The sequence below is a fragment of the Eubalaena glacialis genome, chromosome 10 (assembly GCF_028564815.1).
Source record: "Eubalaena glacialis isolate mEubGla1 chromosome 10, mEubGla1.1.hap2.+ XY, whole genome shotgun sequence".
In the NCBI taxonomy this organism is placed as follows: domain Eukaryota; kingdom Metazoa; phylum Chordata; class Mammalia; order Artiodactyla; family Balaenidae; genus Eubalaena; species Eubalaena glacialis.
Genome location: NC_083725.1, coordinates 9,634,307 through 9,655,134, shown reverse-complemented (window position 1 = coordinate 9,655,134; position 20,828 = coordinate 9,634,307). Strand labels below are relative to the sequence as shown.

At 39.5% G+C, this 20,828-nt stretch overlaps 1 protein-coding gene across 1 annotated transcript; it reads right to left on the bottom strand.

The window, feature by feature from the left end:
• Positions 1-978, bottom strand: LOC133099369 (olfactory receptor 6X1). Its single transcript, XM_061202973.1, has one exon. The coding sequence runs from the start codon at positions 934-936 to the stop codon at positions 1-3; it is 936 nt and encodes a 311-aa protein (XP_061058956.1). The 5' UTR covers positions 937-978.
• Positions 979-20,828: the final 19,850 nt, after the last annotated feature.

Sequence of the window (20,828 nt, the reverse complement as noted above, 5' to 3'; positions counted from 1 at the left end):
TTACTCTGGATGATGAGTCTTTGGACAAGCCACTGCCTTCCTTAGGGCTCCTTTCACCTCCTTGTTTCTAGTTGTATAAATAAACAGATTCAGAAGGGGTGTGAGGATAGTATTCAGCACTGACAACACCTTATTCGTCTTAAAGGAGTGAGCTGTGGGTCTCAGATACATGAGCAAAACAGCTCCGTAGAGCAGAGAGACAACGGTCAGGTGAGAAGCACAGGTAGAGAAAGCCTTCTGGCAGCCAGCGGCTGAAGGAATCTGTAGGATGGTGGACAGGATATAGATGTAAGAAATCATAGTGAAGACGAGTGACCCTGGGCTCACCGGGGTGGTTGCCAAGAGACCCAGGAGCTCCAAAATGTTTGTGTCTGCACAGGTTGCTCTCAGGATGGGACCAGCATCACAGTAGAAGTGATTGATGACATTCTTGCCACAGAATGGCAACTGGATGAGCAGCACCACGTGACAAAAGACAAGGGTGAAGCCCGCCACCCAGGAGCTGAGGGCCAGTTGCAGGCAGAGTTTGCTGGTCATGATGGTGGGGTAGCAAAGGGGCTTGCAGATGGCCAGGTAACGGTCAAAAGACATGACGGTGAGGATGAAGAACTCAGTGGTGCCGAGGAAGAAGTGGAAGAAGGCCTGCAACAGGCAGCAGGGGGTGCAGATAGCTGTTCTTGCCACCACAAAGGTTTCTAGCAGTTTGGGGATGACTGTGGTGGTGTACCAGATCTCCAGGAAGGACAGGTTGCAAAGGAAGAAGTACACTGGAATTTGTAGCCTGGGCTCAGCCCAGACAATGGCGATAATGAGCCCGTTGCCTGCAAGGGTTAACATGTAGATGAAAAATATCACTGTAAAGAAAGGGATTTGTAGTCCTTGGATACCAGGAAAGCCTAGGAGGATGAACTCTGTGATTGCAGTGCCATTTCTCATGTCCCCTGATACTCTAGAAAGACAGGCAGGAAAGTAGCTCCTTAGAATCTTACACTCAAATACAGTTCAGACCAAAAAAAGGAGGATTCTGATTCTATTTAAGGTCCTTCATGACACCGCCCCCATGCACATACACACTAAGCTCTCCTTCCTTACTTGCCAGCTAAACCAGCTTTTAATGGACTTTGAAAAGTACACTCAATGAGTGGAAAAGTACTTTTTCACCCTTATACAGCTATGAGAATAATCATTGTAATGTGATGACTTATCTGTCTGTAATCTACACGATTATTTTAAATGAGCAGTGTATATAATGGTATGTCTACATATCCCCAGCTGTAGGCCCATAAGAAGTAAATCACACTCTCATATTATGTTCTGAAAGAAAATTCTTAACTTATATCACAAATAAATTTAAGCAAGCTGATTTTATACAGATACATATATATAATATTATTTTTATATAACTAAAAATCATTACTATTATATATTAGCAGTGAGATACAACTTAGATAATAGAACAGATGTTTTTCTAAAGAACCCCCTTCCAAATTCTAATTCAGACTCATTTTTTAAAAGTCAACTAAAAAATCTTCAAAATTCAATGAATAGAATTGCTTAGCAAGTAGGGAAATGTACTAAACTTTAATTCAAAATTCCAAGACCAACTGAATCAGGGCCTAATATAGAGAAAAACCTAATAAATGTATATTGGATAAAGATCTGTAGACACAAACCTAACAAAGTGAAAAGGCTTAGCAAATGCTAAGGATAACAAACTGGAAATCCTGGAAAGTACATCTTATCCAAATCTTCCTTTGTAACTAAGTACATTTCTATACCACGTAAAGCATTCCTGTTTGTATACGCAAATTCATAGGCTGAGCACTTTCTTTCTGTTTCACTAAAATTCACTAGAAAATAGTAAAATTATTTCCTGTCTTATTGAGGATATTCTTTCATATGGTTGTTTTTGCAATGGGTAAGATAAATTACTATGAAATGAATTGCCCAATTTTCAAAGTATATAGGAAATTTAGTATAAAGAGGCAGGTCACAGTTGATTGATAGTTTGCTTAATTCTATCCCCATATGAGAGAGCACCAGTTCTCTGAGAACTTAGGGTAGAAAAATACTCCCTTTCCCTCCCATCTCTTTTCTAGACCAGGAGAAGTTATTTTTTTGTCTGTAATGTCACAAGCTCCAGTTCTTTTCCATGAAACGATAAGACTCAGAGATGTATTTGAATTTGTACTAATGGCCAGTATAGCTGGCCATGAACCTGGTCCCTCTAAACAGAGTAGATATAGGTGTATCTTCATTCCCCATACAGAGGACAGTGGCATTCTCTCTGGGCCAATACAAAATTTCTAAGGGCTAAACATTTCACAATTTGGGGAATTAGACCTATTTATTCCACAGGCATTTGTTGAGAGCTTACTATGTTCCGAGTCCTGATAGGGCATTAGGGAACCTGACGTTTAGAGAGGGAGAGAGCCCACATACAATGATTACAACATAAGCCAGTGAGTGAAAATGTAGAGTTGTGCACAGATTGGCTTGGGAACAGCCAGAAGAGACCCCTTACCCAGCCTGGGTGGAGGTTAACGAAGGTTTTCTAGACAGGGAGGTGCCGAAGCTGAGTCCTAGAGGAGTTCAACAGGAAAAGAGAGTCGGGTATGGAGGGGAAATGCATTCCAGACAAGAATCTAATTAACTTCTGTGAAATTGAACTGGAGCAGAGAATCCACCATGAGCTGAAGTTGGAGTCAGGCTTGTCCAGGCACTTCTGATAAGCTAACAGGTGGGACAAGCCTCCTGGAAGTCAGTTTCCAGAATGGATTCATGAGGTTTTTCTTTGGCGGGGGGAGAACCTTGAGTCAGGGAGTTTGCCAACATGAGACAAATGTGTGTGTGTGTGTGTGTGTGTGTGTGTGCAAAATATGGTGTCAGCCCTCTTCTCCAGCACATGTGCTTGTTTACACTTTATGGAGGAAGGGGCTGCAGGTGGTGACTGAATGAGCTCTTTCAAGATTCTGGAGTGACACGGTCAGGACCTTGAGGGTTGCATCCAAACTCCTTAGCATGACATTCAAGGACACTGATGATCTGGTCTTACTTACCTGATCTTCCAGCCTGATCTTCTACCATATTTTTTCTTTTCCCTTCCCCATTCTATGCTCCGTACTTATTGAATTACCCAGGTTCAGAGTTTGGCAAACTATGGCCCTGTTTTTGTAAATAAAGTTTTACAGGAACCACACTAATTCGTTTACATATTACCTTTGGCTGCTTCTGTGCTAGGATGGCAGAGCTGAGTAGTCGCAATGAAGCCAGATGGCCCCAAAGCAAAAATATTCACTATCAGGCCCTTTACAGAAACAGTTTGCTGACCCCTGCTCTAGTTCCCTGAAAGTGCCAGACTTGCTTTTGTCTCCTAATCATTGTTCATGATGTTCTTTTGCCTAGAATACCCTTCCCCAATCTCTTCATTATTTGACTAAGTCCTGTCTGACTTCAGATGTCAGCTGAGGAGCCACCTCCTGGGAAGCCTTCTCTGACTTCCCATCTCCAGTCTAGTAAAGGTGCTACTCTTATGTGCTTCCATAATGCCCTGGGCTTATCTATATCCGAACACTTAGAAAATTGTACTTACTGTTTCCTTGGCTTCCTCCGTAAACTCTAAGGCCCTTGAGGGCAGCAATAGTATCTGTAGGACCTAAGCATAGAACTTGGCACAAAATAAGCCCCCAAAAGATGTTTTCTGAATGATTATATAAGTGGAAATTTTGTTGTCCCCAGTTACCTATAAGTTTATGTAAATCGATATATGCCTATGCTTACAAAATGCTACCATCTATATATTTCAAATGCTGGAGACGTTATAACAGGGACTGTTTGCTAAATCATTTGTCTCCGAGTCTGCTGCTGCCCTCAGCTTTTCTTTTGTAAGTTTCGCCACATGCAAACCTTTCTGCTAATCAGGGATATGCGTTTCCTACTGTGTTCTGGTTATTCTCCCAGCTCTCCAGACTGCCCTGAGTACAGATATCTTTCTTAACCCACTTCATGCTCCATGGCTTGAGATGAAGTTGAATCATTTTTTTCTGAGCTATGTTGTTGCAATCAAGCATACTTCCTGTTTCTTAATCTTTTCATGGTCTCAAAAGAAGAATAAAAGTAGAAAAGTATTAATATATTTCTTTTCTGGATTTGGGCTAAGAGCAAATGTCCCAAGCTTTGTTTTGTTTGCTTATTCATTTTGTTTTTTAATTGTTGATAAAGACCAACATCAGTTTTTTAAAGACTTTGATCATATAGTCAATCTGAAGATGTTCAATGGTTACAGTCTTAAAGCAGGGGCACTCAGAAGTGCATCAAGGATCACTACTGGGTGAACTGTACTAAGCTGGGATGAGAACAGAGACAACCGGTTTGAAACTCATCCCAGGGATTGATGGTTTTGGGTAAGATGCAGTAAATTAAGACCATTTTTATTTAGGAAGGTCCAAGTCCAAGTCATTGTTATGACTTTCTGCATGAGACTGAAATTCATTTATTGGAAATTATATCAAGGCTTCAAGGCATCAAGCCTACTGTATCTATTCATTCCAGAGAAAACTTTTCTCCAAATGGTACTCTTTCTCTCTCTGTGGCATCACGATACTCACAGCACTAATGATTCCCAGGGAAACACTTCGGTCCTGAGGTGTGTCCTGTCCACGAGTGAACTGAAAGAAAAGGAGAGACTGGTTATAAAGGCAGTCTAATTGAAACAGAAAAATTTCCTTCTCCTTTTGCACAAGGGAAATGAATCTTTCTAGAATTTAAGGCAAATGCCGTTCTGCATCACTGAATTCTATTCATAAAGCTTTCAAGAAATGGCAAGACTTCTGTAGCATTTAGGAGAATTGTATTGAAAGTGATTAGTAGATCAGTTCACACTGGTCTAGGTCAAGATTTCCTCTCTCACAATAACGATTTGTTAGTGGGGCATTGTCATTGATTCCTCTGGGACATTGGTCTCTATAGATGTGCTTCAGAGACTCCCAGGAGAAAAAGAAGAACTCACTAAATGTTTATTCATAAGTCAAGTTGAGGAATTTGCAGTTTTCTAAATTCTAATTGGTACCAATCATCCCTGCACTCCTGAGATAATTAATCAAAGTCTGAGAAGCAATGATGTTATGAGTTTTAGATCTTGAATTTCTCTATTTCTCCAAGAAGAGAAATCAGTGGTCTCAATAATTAAATGGGATCCTCTAATGAACTGAACTGAATCAAGGCTAGGAAATTTGATTAATAATATGAAAAATGGTCAGGTATTAAGGAATGCAAGAGTAACAGAACTGTGTTTGATTTTCATATGAACTATCTCATGGTGATAAGTGAGAAGACAAGACCCTAAAGTGTTGAGGGTCATATAGAGAGTGGATGGATATAGCATGTATGTTGCTAACTGTTGGGGGAGACTCTTTGTAAAAGAGGAAGATACAGTTGGAATTATAACCTAAAAAAATAAACTTTAATGAGGTATAACTTACATAGAATAAAATGCAGTCATTTTAAGTTCACTATTTAACGAATTCTGACAGATATATACATCTGTGTAACCACCACTTCTAGTAAGGTTCAGAATGTCCTCAGCACTCTGGAAAGTGTCTTTGTGCCCATTTTCAGTTGGTCTAACTCAAGCCCTCTGTCCCACTGCAACCACCACCACAATCTGATCTGATTTCTATGTCTATAGATTTCTTGACTGCCATATGGTTTTATATTAAACCATACAATATATATACTCTTTTGTGTCTGGATGCTTTCACTTAGCAAACTATCTTTGAGATTCACCCATATTGTTGAGTATAAAAAGTTCATTCCTTTAACTGCTAAGTAGTGTGTTCCATTGCATGAATATATCACCGTTTTTTCCCGCACCACACGGCTCGTGGGATGTTAGTTCCCTGACGAGGGATCGAACCCGGGCCCTCAGCAGTGAAAGCGCAGAGTCCTAACCACTAGACCATCAGAGAATTCCCTATATCACACCTTTTAAATTCATTTACTAGTTGATGAATTTTTGAGTTGTTTCAGTTTTGATTATTATATATAAAGCTGTGGTGAACACTCATGTAGGCATTTTTTTGTGAGTATATGCTTTTATTTACTTGAGATTAATGATTAAGACAGAATTTCCTAAGTATGAGGTAAGAGTATGTTTAATTTTTTAAGAAAGAGCCAACTGTTCTCCAGTGAGGTTGCACCATTTTACAGTTCCATCAACCAATGTATGAGAGTCCTAGTGGCTCCATATTTCATCAATATTTATTATTATTATTTTTTAAAAGACATATCATAGGAGTAAAGTTTTCTCTTTATTAATTTGTGTTTCTGTGATGACTGGTGATGTTGAGCACATTTTCATATGCACATTTCATATGACTGTTCATATACAACTCTTATGGAGAATTAGTTTAAATCTTTTGTCTATGTAAAAATTAGATTGATTTTCCCTTTATTATTGTCATAAAAGTTTTAAATTCTAGATATGAGTCCTTTGTCAGATGAAAACTTGAGAATATTTTTTGCCAGTCTGTAGCTTACTGTTGATTTTCTTTATAATATATTTTGATATACAGAAGTTTTTAATTTTTGAGATCTAATTTATCACATTTTTTCTTCTTATGGTTTGTATTTTTTTTGGCATCTTGCCAAAAAAATTTTGCCTACCCCAAGATTGCAAAGATTTCCTTCTATGTTTTCTTTTAGATGTTAAGGTCTATGTAATTTGAGTTAATTTTTAACATTACTTGTGGTGAAGGTCTGACGGCAAAATTTTTTCTCAGGTTTTTGTTTGTTTGAAATGTATTTACATGCCCTTCATTTTGAAAAATATTTTTGCTGTGTAGAGCATTCTAGATAGACACTTTATTCTACCTCCCAAGTAATTTAAAGATATTTTTCCATTTTCTTTTTGCTTGCATGGTTTTGAGTGAGATATCAGCAGTACTATGTACGTGTGTTGTAACATGTATATGTGTGTTTTAACCTCTGATTGCTTTAAATATTTTTATTATTGATTTTTGGCAATTTAATTATGATATATAGGAGAATTTTCTTTTGTTTGTCTTGCTCAGTATTTGTCGAGCTTTGTGAACAAGTGAATTTATATTTCTCATCCAATTTTGAAATTTTTTTGTCACTATATCTTTTTTGTCCTCCAATTATACATGCATTAGGTTGCTGGATATTGTCCCATAGGCCACTGAGGCTATATTCACTTTGTTTTTAGCTTTTATCCCTCCTCTGACATGCGGCTTGAATAGTTTTTACACTTAGTCTTCAATTCTTTTATTATGAAGTGCTGAATCAGCTATTAAACTAATCCAGTAAAATTTTGCTTCAGCTCTCTGTGTTCTTCAGTTATATTTGCTTCTTTTTTTATATTTTTCATTTCCTTCCTCATGTTCATATTTTAAAAAATCTTAGAACATATTTACCAAAGCTATTTCAAATTCCTTGTCTTATAATTCTATCAACTCTATTATTTCTGGTTGTGTTGCTATTATTTTTGTCTAGCAAGTTTTGATTGGATGTTGAACATTTAAATGTTGTTGAATGTCTGTGTCTTTTCTTTCTTTAAAGAAAGTATTACTTTCTTTTTTTTTTTTTAAATTTTATTTATTTATTTATTTATTTATTTATTTTTTAATGCTATTCTTGTCTGCTTACATTCTTTTTATGTATGTATGTATGTATGGCTGTGTTGGGTCTTCGTTTCTGTGCGAGGGCTTTCTCTAGTTGTGGCAAGCGGGGGCCACTCTTCATCGCGGTGCGCGGGCCTCTCACTATCGCGGCCTCTCGTTGCCGAGCACAGGCTCCAGACGCGCAGGCTCAGTAATTGTGGCTCACGGGCCGAGTTGCTCCGCGGCATGTGGGATCTTCCCAGACCAGGGCTCAAACCCGCGTCCCCTGCATTGGCAGGCAGATTCTCAACCACTGCGCCACCAGGGAAGCCCAGTATTACTTTCTTTAAAAAGTATTGTAGTTTGTGAAATAATGCCATTTGCAGCAATATCGATGGACCTAGAGATTATCATACTAAGTGAACTAAGTCAGACAGAGAAAGACAAATATCATATGATACCATTTATATGTGGAATCTAAAAAAATGATACAAATGAACCTATTTACAAAACAGACACAGACTCACAGACTTAGAAAACAAGCTTATGGTTAACCAAGGGGAAAAGTGCGGGGGAAGTCTAAATTAAGAGGTTGGGATTAACATATACAAACTACTATATGTAAAATAGATAATCAACAAGGACCTACTGTATAGCACAGGGAACTCTATCTGATACTCTGAAATAACCTATATGGGAAAAGAATTTGAAAAAGAATATATATACATATATATATGTACATACACATATATATATACACATATATATATATGAATCACTCTGCTGTACACCTAAAACTAACACAACATTGTAAGTCAACTATACTCCAATAAAAAGAAGTATTTTAGTTTGTATTGACAGGCTGTCAGTTTATTTGTGGATTTACTTGATTATTTCAAGAATTTCTTTTAAAGCTTTCTTAGGGCACATTAGGGTAGACTTTATTTTAGGGCCAACTTCTCTCTACTGATAAGGCATGGGGTCTCTAAGGCACTGGGTGTTCAATGAGGTCCTTCCACTCTGTTGCTTGAATCTCAAACATCTAATACTCTGTAAGTTCTGTAGTTGTTTAGCTTTCAACTCCGCAGTACTTGTTATTTCTCTTATAGTTGTTCTTTGCCTGGATTTGTGGAGTCTCAACCTATTCATGCATATACAGCTCATTATTTTTAGCTATAAACTAGAAAACACTCTTGCAGATTTCTGAAGATTTTTCTTTACATAGATACCTCCTTTTATGTGCTCTGTTCCTCAGCTGCTTCAGCCTTCTTTAACTCTGAACTTTGTCTCTTTACCTCAGTGAGACTGCTGTGTCCTGCGTGGGTTTGCCGTCTATACACTGGTATCTAACAGACACCTCCAGGTGGACAGCCCCAGCTATTTTATGGCTCAACTAATTTTTCTCCCTTCTCTCATAGATCAACACCCTTGATTTCTTATTATCCAATGTCTGAAAATAGTTGTTTCATGTATTTTGTCTAATTTTCCTTAAGAGTTTTTTTTTTTTTTTTAATTTTTGGCTGCGTTGGGTCTTTGTTGCTGCACGCGGGCTTTCTCTAGTTGCAGAGAGCAGGGGCTTCTCTTCGTTGTGGTGCGCGGGCCTCCCATTGTGGTGGCTTCTCTTGTTGCGGAGCACAGGCTCTAGGCATGCGGGCTTCAGTAGTTGTGGCTCGTGGGCTCCAGAGCGCAGGCTCAGCAGCTGCAGCGCATGGGCCTAGTTGCTCCGCGGCATGTGGGATCTTCCTGGACCAGGGCTTGAACCCATGTCCCCTGCATAGGCAGGCGGATTCCCAACCACTGCACCACCAGGGAAGCCCTCCTTAAATGTTTATGATGGGATGGTTAGTCTAGTAGGGTTACTTTGTTATGGCTATTTATTGAATTCTTACAAAATTTATTGAATGCCAATTTGAAAGTGCAGTCGTCCCAAGAGATGATTTATTCAGAATTAGAGAGACTTGAGAGAGTTCAAAAGCAAGGAGAGGGAATTCCCTGGCAGTCCATTGATTAAGACTCTGTGCTTTCCCTGCTGAGGGAACGGGTTCGATCCCTGGTTGGGGAGCTAGGATCCCACAAGCTGTACAGTATGGCAAAAAAAAAAAAAAAAAAAAATCAAAAGCAAGGAAGGCAGCATGAGGAGGGAGAAGATGGTGATCTTAGAGAAGGCTGTTATGTAGCAGAAGTTAAAAAAAGAATCACATATCCTATTTATGTATTCAGTTATTAGTGTTAATTTTATTGTATTATTGATATTCTTTTCTTGTCATTTCACGGAGCATCCTTGATCAAATACTCTGCTTTCTTTGGCAACTGCACCTCCCTTCCCTCTGCCAAATTGACTCATTTTCCTCTTCCTTAAGAAGGCACAATTCTCTATCTTAAAAACAAAACAAAACTTTGATCACCTAACTGTCCTGGATTTATTTTATTGCAAAATATCTTAAGTAATATGTATTTTAGTGTCCTGAGATTTGTTTTCCACTTCATAATTTTACTGAATTTATATACCTAAGACAATTCTTTAATTTTCTTATTATCTTTCAAATACAAAGGGATTTTCTTAGTGCTCATTAAAAAAAATCAATCTGTAGTTGTCAATACCACTGACTACCTCCGTTTTGGAACTCTCTTCTCTCCTGCCTTTTATGACATTACACACTCTCGTCTTCTCTGTCTCTTTCTTCCTCCTTCACCTTGTCTTTTATTCTTAAGGGGAGAACATCAGTTTTTCTTAACTTATTCTTTCTTTTGTGTAAAGCTAGTCAGTCCCAATACTGACCAGAATATATTCAATTAGATATCCTGTTTAAATAAGAATTCTTTTGATCCATGTGTGGAATAAAATAATAAAACCCTACTGAACTCATCTATATGTTTTGATCAGGCCATCCTTTTGTTATATAGTATTCAGCAAACTTCTTATCTATCTTGTAGTATTTGGATATTTAAATCAGACTGCTAGATCATATATCATGATGTAATTTAGGTCTGAGAGCTGCAATGGCAAACAAAGCCCATTCATAATAGACTATTTATAAATATATTTGGAAGCTGAGGTGGTCCTTGAATGAAGTGAATTACAGGAAATCACTCCGTAAACTCTGAGAGAAAAATCACCACGTGTAAGAAATCTGGTAAGGTAGGGTTGGCTTATCAGCAGGACAGACACAGTGACGTTCCAGGTACAGGATGAAGTGATGCTTGTCCACTGTCCTGACCCAGCCATCTTTCCCTTGCCCCCCTCATGTTCTCTTCTGGTATGCTTGTGTTCTTGGGGAATAAGAGGACCAGGATTAAATGGAGAACTTTATCATGAGGGAACCAAACAGCCGTAAGAACTGTTACTAGGAATTGTTGGGGAAGGAAAATGTTCCTCCTACCCTTCTAGGTTCTTTGACTGGTCTAATAATCAAATTGACATAAGAGAGATTAACAGGAAAAAAACAACCAGAAGTTTAATAACATGTATACCTTCCGTATACATGGGAGAGACCCAGGACGCTGAGTAACTCACCAAAACGGCCAAAGCCGCTGAAACTGTGCAACTCAGACTGGGACTTGAACCCACACATTGGGACTCAAACCAAGCCAAAACCCAGATTGGGACTTGAACACAAGGTCTTTTAATTGAGATCACACACCTGGTCTCAGAACTTAATGAAGCTCAGGTTCTTGATGTCTCACTGCAGAAAGAATTCCGTGAGAGACACAGTGATAGGTAACAAGTGGATTTATTTAGAGAGAAACACACTCCAGAGACAGAGTGTGGGCCATCTCAGAAGGTGAGAGGTCCCAAAATATGGAGTGGTTAGTTTTTATGGGCTGGGTAATTTCATACGCTAATGAGTGGGAGGATTATTCCAACTATTTCAGGGAAGGGGCAGGGATTTCCAGGATTTGGGCCACCGGCCACTTTTTGACCTTTTATGGTTTGCTTCAGAACTGTCATGGCACCTATGGATATGTCATTTAGCATGCTGATGTATTACAATGTGTGTATAATGAGGTTCAAGGTCTACTGGAAGTCCAATCGTCCACCATATTGGACCTAGTTGGTTTTAACCAGTTTTTGTCATGTCCTATGGCTATGTCATTCCTTTAAAGGTTGTGCCCTGCCCCCTTCCCTCCTGTTTCACCACCACCTAAAACACCATCTTCAGCTAAAGACAAAAGATGTCGGGATTGGGTGGAGCCAGTTAAGGGAGGTTACCAGGAAAAGCAGAGTAAACGAGGGTAAAGTTGCTATACAAATTTAAGTTCTTGCCTTCTGCATTGATAAGAGTTTCTAGGGACAAGGTCATCCTCCCTCTTCCTGGTACAGGGATGGAGACCCTTCCAAATGAACATTTCCCCTACACATGTAAATGTCTCTTACAAAAGGGTAACTTCTACTTAGTTTTCAGAGCTTCTTCCATGTCTGCACTTTCTTTAAAATAATCAGCCTAAAATAATCCTTATGCCAAAGAGACATACAGTAAGTCCCTACATATGAACCTTCAAGTTTCGAACTTTCAAAGATGCAAACATGCACTCGCATGTCCAATCACGTAAGTTAGTTCACGTGTCTGGTGTACACTGTCACATGCGTGCACCCTCTACACAAGTGGTTGTGCTTTTGTGTACTTTACTGTACAGTACTGTGTAGAGTACAGTAGTACAGTATCTTTATTTCAAGCCCAGGATGTCCGGAAGCAAGCGTAAAAGCAGCGGTGATGTAGCTGGTACTGCTAAGAAGTGCCAAGGGATAACGATGGAAACAAAAGCGAAAATAATTGAGAAAGTGGAGCAAGGCGAAAAGGTGGAATTGGAGGCCCAGAGAAAGGATGAAGAGAGACAAGAGGAAGAAGAAGTAACTGAAGAATCTGATTTTGGACACACAAAGCAGTGAGCAGTAGCTGGAAGCGAGACCTTAGTTCCCTGACCAGGAATCAAACCCTGGTCACCTGGGTGTAATCCAGGAGTCCTAACCGCTAGACCACGAAGGCCAGAGCCTACATCCCCAGTCCTTGCCTGCCTTGACAAGAAAATTCTGACAAGGAGGTGGAAGGTAAAGAGGAAAGTAAAGCATTTATTGGAAAAGCAGAGTACGTGCAGAAAGACGCATGGGCGAACTCTGTGAGGGAGTTGTGAGAGTCGTGCCTTTGGAAAGCTTAAATCATTTATAAGGGGACAGTTTTCTGGGTCTATGTTTTCCCTCTGGCCAATCATCTTGTTTTGCCTCCCTCGCTAATTTGTCTCAGGACCCTCCCCTAAGTGTGCACACACCCCTCAGCCAAGATGGATTTTAGTGCAAGGGCGTCTGGGAGGAAAGTAGCAAGACTTATCGTGGCCTGGTGTCCCCTGCCTTTTGACCCCCAAGTAGCCCTTCTGCACATGTGCAGTGTCTCCCTTGCCCCAAGGAGGGGGAATATGTGATCTCTTGATCCTTTACTCCTACAGGGTTTAGCCCCTCTCTGTTCCTGCCATGACTGTTATCTTAAGGTGTCCACAGGAGACAAAGCCTGGCTATTTACCCTGTTTCTGTTGTTATTTCTATTTCAGAGAGCAAACAGGAGGCTGATTGTAAATGCCTAACCTGGAGCCCACCTATCTCCTGTCTCAGGAAATGCAAACAGGAGGCTAGTTGTAAGTGTCTGGCCTGAAGCCCACCTTTTTCCTGCCCCATGAAATGTGAACGGGAGGCCAGTTGTAAATGCCTGACCTGGAGCCCGCCTATCTCCTGTCTCAAACCGAAGAGATTCATGATGCAGGAAATGGCAAGGGGATTTTCTTTATTTGAGGAGGCACTGTTAGTTTTTGAGGCACAGGACCTGAACCTAGAACGGTACACGAAGATTGCAGCAGCCGTTCAGAATGCAATCCAGTGCTACCGTGTCATCTATGATGAGAAAAAAAGAGCTACTACCCAGACATCACTGGATCGTTTTTTCAAGAGGGTAGATAGAATTGAATCCAGCAAGGAACCAGAACCTGTGCCATCAACGTCAGGCATGAGTGAAATTGCAGCTTGTCCTCCGTCTCCTATTGCTGACAATCCTTCAGCTCTACCGTCTCCCACCTCCTCTCCCTCCTCCAGTCAGTAACTCTTCTTGCCTGTTCACTCGATGCCAACCCCTGTATGTCAGCTGTTGTACTGTACTACTGTACTTTTCAAGGTACTGTACTGTAAGATTTAAAATGTTTATTTTTTGTGTTTGTTATGTATTATTTGTGTGAAAAGTGTTTTAAACCTATTACAGTACAGTACTATGTAGCCGATTGTGTTAGTTGGGTACCTAGGCTAACTTTGTTGGACTTACGAACAAATTGGACTTAATAAGGTGCTCTTGGAACAGAACTCGTTTGTATGTCGGAGACTTACTATATTTTGGGGCGATAAATTCTGCTCCCCTACAGAATACTCTCCAGGCTGACTCACCTGGGTGCCATGATCTGAGAGAACAGGACTAGAGGTTTTTCTAGCAAGCACTGGAATATGTGATGTGAGGACAAATACAAATATAAGAGGCTAATTCTCCCTGTTGAAAATAAGGGAAGAGACTTCTTTCTTCTCCCTTTTCTTGGAGCGCATACTTTAGAAAACTTCTAACTGTAAGGTCTTTCTTTGTCTCGTTGAAATGTATATACATTTTTCAGAAGCTAAGTAAGCCTCTTGCCAGCTTTCTGACCCAGAACTGTCTTTCTCAAGGACCTGGGAGCCATCTCTTTGAAATGTAAACTGCAAGGGAGATAGAGCTCTCTCTCTCAGTTTCTGTGGGAGGGTAGAAGCCTAACTGACTTGGGTGTTTTCCTCCAAGTTGCAAAACTCTCTCCTGTCATAAAGATATGAGAAGTTTGTTTTTCCTCTGGATAAATCCAACTAGCGAGCACAGATGGTCACTCCAATTACCAGATGAATCTAGGATGAACTATGTCTTACAAATTGTGCTGTCAAATCTTCTTACTTGGAGACTAGTTATTGTTTATCTTGAAAATATGTATGTAATGGATTGTGTTTGCTTGGTTATATGAAAGGTTGAGGTTTCTTTCTGTTTTTGCAAACTCTTAGCGGGTTGACTGTGATACGCATCATATTCTGGTTTAATGCTTATTTAATAATAAAAGTATTTTCTTTCTCTATTGCCTTTGTGGAGAGGTTTTCTGGGTTGGAAGATTTTGTTTTTAATTATATTTCCCCAACAATGGATAATGGAGGAGAAGCAAGATTTAAAATGTTCAGAGCCAGAAGCAAGAGCAAGAGTGAGTCTGTGAAAAATTCTTCCCATCATTGGTCACATGAGACTGTAAGCAGACAGTATCATTGATGTCTACTCAAGGCAGAAATTCTCTACCATGAGGCGTATTCTCTGCAATGCAGCATATACTATCACAAAGACACTGTAGCAGTTTATCTTAAATTTGACAGAATCATATACATTTATGCATTGCAAATAATATGCTGTGAAGCTAAAAGTGACTTTTCTTTTTTTTAATTAATTAATTTATTTATTTATTTATTTTTGGCCGTGTTGGGTCTTCGTTTCTGTGCGAGGGCTTTCTCTAGTTGCGGCAAGCGGGGGCCGCTCTTCATCGCGGTGCACGGTCCTCTCACTATCGCGGCCTCTCTTGCTGCGGAGCACAGGCTCCAGACGTGCAGGCTCAGTAGTTGTGGCTCACGGGCCCAGTTGCTCCACGGCATGTGGGATCTTCCCAGACCAGGACTCGAACCCGTGTCCCCTGCATTGGCAGGCAGATTCTCAACCACTGCACCACCAGGGAAGCCCTAAAAGTGACTTCTTTAAAACATAAATAAATTAAAAATACATTTCAGTTAACAATGTTAGAGGAAATCTAAAGGTATACATGTTATTAAACTTCTGGTTGTTTTTTTCCTGTTAATCTCTCTTATGTCAATTTGATTATTAGACCAGTCAAAGAACCTAGAAGGGTAGGAGGAACATTTTCCCGTGTCCCCTGCATTCGCAGGCGGACTCCTAAACACTGTGCCACCAGGGAAGTCCCTGGGCATCCTGTTTCTATCCTGAGTTTCCTCAGGGCTCACCATCTGGGGCGGCTGTAACGTGGTGGTTTGATGGCTGCAACATCCTTTGTTTACTGATATGGCAGGCAGTATCTTAGTTCACAAAATTATAATGGTTAAACATTGGTTTTGAGGCTAATAAAAGGAAAGAAGTTTACCTGCTTGGACCTTGGTTTTCTAGGAAGTTAGGGCTGAAGCCCAATTTACTTACTTATGTAATAGCAATATAGCATCAGTGTTTCTATCGCTTTTGAATCCCTCTCACTGCTCCTGGCTCACCCTCTACTGTCATCAACTCCGCCTGTCTAGTTTCCTTAGCTAACTGATAACATGCTCATTGATGTATCTGCAGGAATAACTTTAAGTGTTACCCTACTAATTTGGATGTCTGAATTTAAAGGAGAATTATAGGAGACAGAATAATCTAAGGCCAAAAATAATTACTCTGCAATGGTAGATTTTCAGGTAGATAACAGAGGTAGATGACTTTGGACAGGTGACTACCTTGCTACCGCTAGACTTCTGATCAGAACATTTCACTGTCTGACATCATGCAAGGCAATTCCTGGGTGTCTTTCTATAGTAGAAAACAGTGGTATCCTCAACCCTTATAGGCTTATGGATGCTGATTCCTACCATTTACTCTGAATTTGGTCACCTGTGCCTAACTTAGAGCACAAGACATTCAAAACCACAAGAAGTGATGATTCAGCACAAAAAAATGCAAAGAGCTCATTTGTTCCTAATGTTGACATATCCTAGAATTACATTAGATTTCTGTCTTACAGAAATATGCACTTAGGACCTTGTTTCCCTCACAAAGTTGTTGTGAAATTAACTAGAGCTATGTCACTTGGGAAATTAAAAGCACTATACAAGTGTTATGAATGTTTTGTCTGTTTTATATAGTTTATTGTGATTCCAAGCTATTTTACTACATATGTGCTAGCTCACATTTATCTTATTTACCTTTTCTGCCAGACTCCAAGAAATAGTAGTGATTTGTGGTTATTTACAGCAGAAAAGATAGCTGGGGAGAATCTGAAGTTGGCAATTAACATAGCCATTGGAAGAATAACAGATGGAATAAGATAAAATTTCAGAGGACTCCAAGAGATGAGAATAGACTATAACAGAGAATCTGGGGCAGATGATACTCAGGAGCCAAGCAGGTAGGCGCTCAGCATCCAAACTGATAATCAACCAGCAGTAAAGATTCCAGCTACCAGGATGGTGTTGGAACGAGACTCCAACCCTGAGAGGGGATCCTGGAGAAGCCCAGTTACTACAGATTCAAGTTGGGGTTGGGGGGAGGCTGAGGAATGAAGAAAAAATGTGTTGCTAAAAACACAGCAACATCAGCTAATGAGAGGAGCATCAGCTCATAAAATATTGTATTATTTTTCTGAATTGTGTGATATTTATAGTATTTTGTTGCTTTTTAAAATTGCATTTTTTGGAATATTACACAGCCATAAAAAGAAATGAAATTGAGTTATTTGCAGTGAGGTGGATGGACCTAGAGACTGTCATACAGAGTGAAGTAAGTCAGAAAGAGAAAAACAAATACCTCATGCTAACACATATATATAGAATCTAAAGAAAAAAAAGAAAAATTGTTCTGAAGAACCTGGGGGCAGGACAGGAATAAAGACGCAGACGTAGAGAATGGACTTGAGGATGGGGGGAGGGGGAAGGGTAAGCTGGGACGAAGTGAGAGAGTGGCATGGACTTATATACACTACCAAATGTAAAACAGATAGCTAGTGGGAAGCAGCCACATAGCACAGGGAGATCAGCTCGGTGCTTTGTGACCACCTAGAGGGGTGGGATAGGGAGGGTGGGAGGGAGGGAGACGAAGAGGGAAGAGATGTGGGGATATATGTATACATATAGCTGATTCACTTTGTTATACAGCAGAAACTAACACACCATTGTAAAGCAATTATACTCCAATAAAGATGTTTAAATAAATAAATAAATAAATAAAATTGCATTTTTTGTGATTTTTTCCCCCTTCATTTAAAATGCATATTAATTTTTGTACCTAATCAGTATTTGTAATTTAGTATTCTTTTTCTTAAAGATGGCCTCCCTCTATGTGCTTTAGCTACCACAAGTCTGGGTCCATCATGCAAACACTGAAAAGATTAAACCATCATCTCCCAGGAAGATGGCTCATGTTAGAGTTTCCTCTGAATGGGCAACCATCACTAAGAAAAAAATCTTGGTTTTTCCTAGCTCTCAAAACATGAAATGCCATCTTTTGTTTCAGAACTCAAGTGCCTCAGAATGGCTGGTGAAATTTCTGGGCTTTGAAAATAATTACTAGGTACAAAAATGAGAAGTGGTGTACAGAATCAGAAAGGAGTTAGAAAATTTCCCAGTGCCCTTTTAAAAGTCATATCAAGTCTTCACTACATTTACAGATTCAGAGTGTTATTCTGATGTGTCAATTTTCTGCTCTGCAATGGTTTCAGCTGAGATTACAAATTTAAGCACCAAATTTGTAGAGGACCCAAATCTGATGGAAGTATGCATTTCTCAAAGTTAAAAATAAAGATTTTTAAAAATTGTACATTTTTTTAAATAAAATAAAAAATAAAGGTAATGATAATCAAAGTGAAGCCACCTAAGAGTCCATTGACAGATGAATGAATAAAGATGTGGTACATATATATATACACACACACAATGGAATATTACTCAGCCATAAAAAAATGTAATTTGCAGCAACATAGACGGACCAAGAGACTTTCATACTAAGTGAACTAAGTCAGAGAAAGACAAATATCATGTGATATCACTTACATGTGGAATCTAAAAATATGATACAAATGAACTTATTTACACAACAGAAACAGACTCATGGACATAGAAAACAAACTTATGGTTACCAAAGAAGGAAGTGGGGGAGGGATAAATTAGGGGTTTGGGTTTAAAGTACACACATTACTATATATAAAATAGATAATCAACAAGGACCTACTGTATAGCACAGGGAACTGTACTCAATATCTTGTAATGGCCTGTAATGGAAAAGAATCTGAAAAAGAATAGATATATATGAGTATGTATAGCTGAATCACTGTGCTGTGCACCTGAAACTAACACAACATTGTAAATCAACTATATTTCAGTAAAAATTTAAAAAAAAGATAATCAAAGCAAACATTTGCATAGTGCTTACTGTGTGCCAGGTACTATTCTAAGTGCTCTTTACAAGCATTAAGTCTTTGTAATCTTTACAACAAGCCTGTGTGTTAATGTTACTATTATTATTTCATTTTATATTGTAGGTGAAGAAAGTGAGACACATAACAGTGAAGTAACTTGGTCCTACAACTCGTAAATGACAGATTTCAACCCAGAAAACATAGTTTCAGCATTTGGGCTTGAGAAAGTAGCATTTCTGGAAGAAGAGGAGGCATTTCTAGAATAAGAGGTACAAAAGGAACTGCAAAATGGTGTTATGAAATAGAAGGAAATGTTAGGTTCAAATATATTCCTGGCTTCCGCATGCCCCTTTGCCAGAGCTAGATGATCCTCTTTAGATGCCGTTCTTCATCTCATTCCCATGATCAAACCTGACCTGCAGCAGGAGAGTGGTAAGCTCCTAACATTTAAGTGGTTCAGTTCCTAGTCTCAGTGAGTCCTGAAGACTGAGCTTTTGCCTGCATCCTGAGGCCCACATTTTTTCTTCATTCCTCAGCCTCCCCCCAACCCCACCTTGAATCTGTAGTAACTGGGCTTCTCCAGGATCTCCTCTCAGGGTTGGAGTCTCGTTCCAACACCATCCTGGTAGCTGGAATCTTTACTGCTGGTTGATTATCGGTTTGGATGCTGAGCGCCTACCTGCTTGGCTCCTGAGTATCATCTGCCCCAGATTCTCTGTTATAGTCTATTCTCATCTCTTGGAGTCCTCTGAAATTTTATCTTATTCCATCTGTTATTCTTCCAATGGCTATGTTAATTGCCAACTTCAGATTCTCCCCAGCTATCTTTTCTGCTGTAAATAACCACAAATCACTACTATTTCTTGGAGTCTGGCAGAAAAGGTAAATAAGATAAATGTGAGCTAGCACATATGTAGTAAAATAGCTTGGAATCACAATAAACTATATAAAACAGACAAAACATTCGTAACACTTGTATAGTGCTTTTAATTTCCCAAGTGACATAGCTCTAGTTAATTTCACAACAACTTTGTGAGGGAAACAAGGTCCTAAGTGCATATTTCTGTAAGACAGAAATCTAATGTAATTCTAGGATATGTCAACATTAGGAACAAATGAGCTCTTTGCATTTTTTTGTGCTGAATCATCACTTCTTGTGGTTTTGAATGTCTTGTGCTCTAAGTTAGGCACAGGTGACCAAATTCAGAGTAAATGGTAGGAATCAGCATCCATAAGCCTATAAGGGTTGAGGATACCACTGTTTTCTACTATAGAAAGACACCCAGGAATTGCCTTGCATGATGTCAGACAGTGAAATGTTCTGATCAGAAGTCTAGCGGTAGCAAGGTAGTCACCTGTCCAAAATCATCTACTTCTGTTATCTACCTGAAAATCTACCATTGCAGAGTAATTATTTTTGGCCTTAGATTATTCTGTCTCCTATAATTCTCCTTTAAATTCAGACATCCAAATTAGTAGGGTAACACTTAAAGTTATTCCTGCAGATACATCAATGAGCATGTTATCAGTTAGCTAAGGAAACTAGACAGGCGGAGTTGATGACAGTAGAGGGTGAGCCAGGAGCAGTGAGAGGGATTCAAAAGCGATAGAAACACTGATGCTATATTGCTATTACATAAGTAAGTAAATTGGGCTTCAGCCCTAACTTCCTAGAAAACCAAGGTCCAAGCAGGTAAACTTCTTTCCTTTTATTAGCCTCAAAACCAATGTTTAACCATTATAATTTTGTGAACTAAGATACTGCCTGCCATATCAGTAAACAAAGGATGTTGCAGCCATCAAACCACCACGTTACAGCCGCCCCAGATGGTGAGCCCTGAGGAAACTCAGGATAGAAACAGGATGCCCAGGGACTTCCCTGGTGGCACAGTGTTTAGGAGTCCGCCTGCGAATGCAGGCGACACGGGTTCGATCCCTGGTCCGGGAAGATCCCACATGCCATGGAGCAACTAAGTCCGTGCGCCACTGCTACTGAAGCCCGCGCGCCTACAG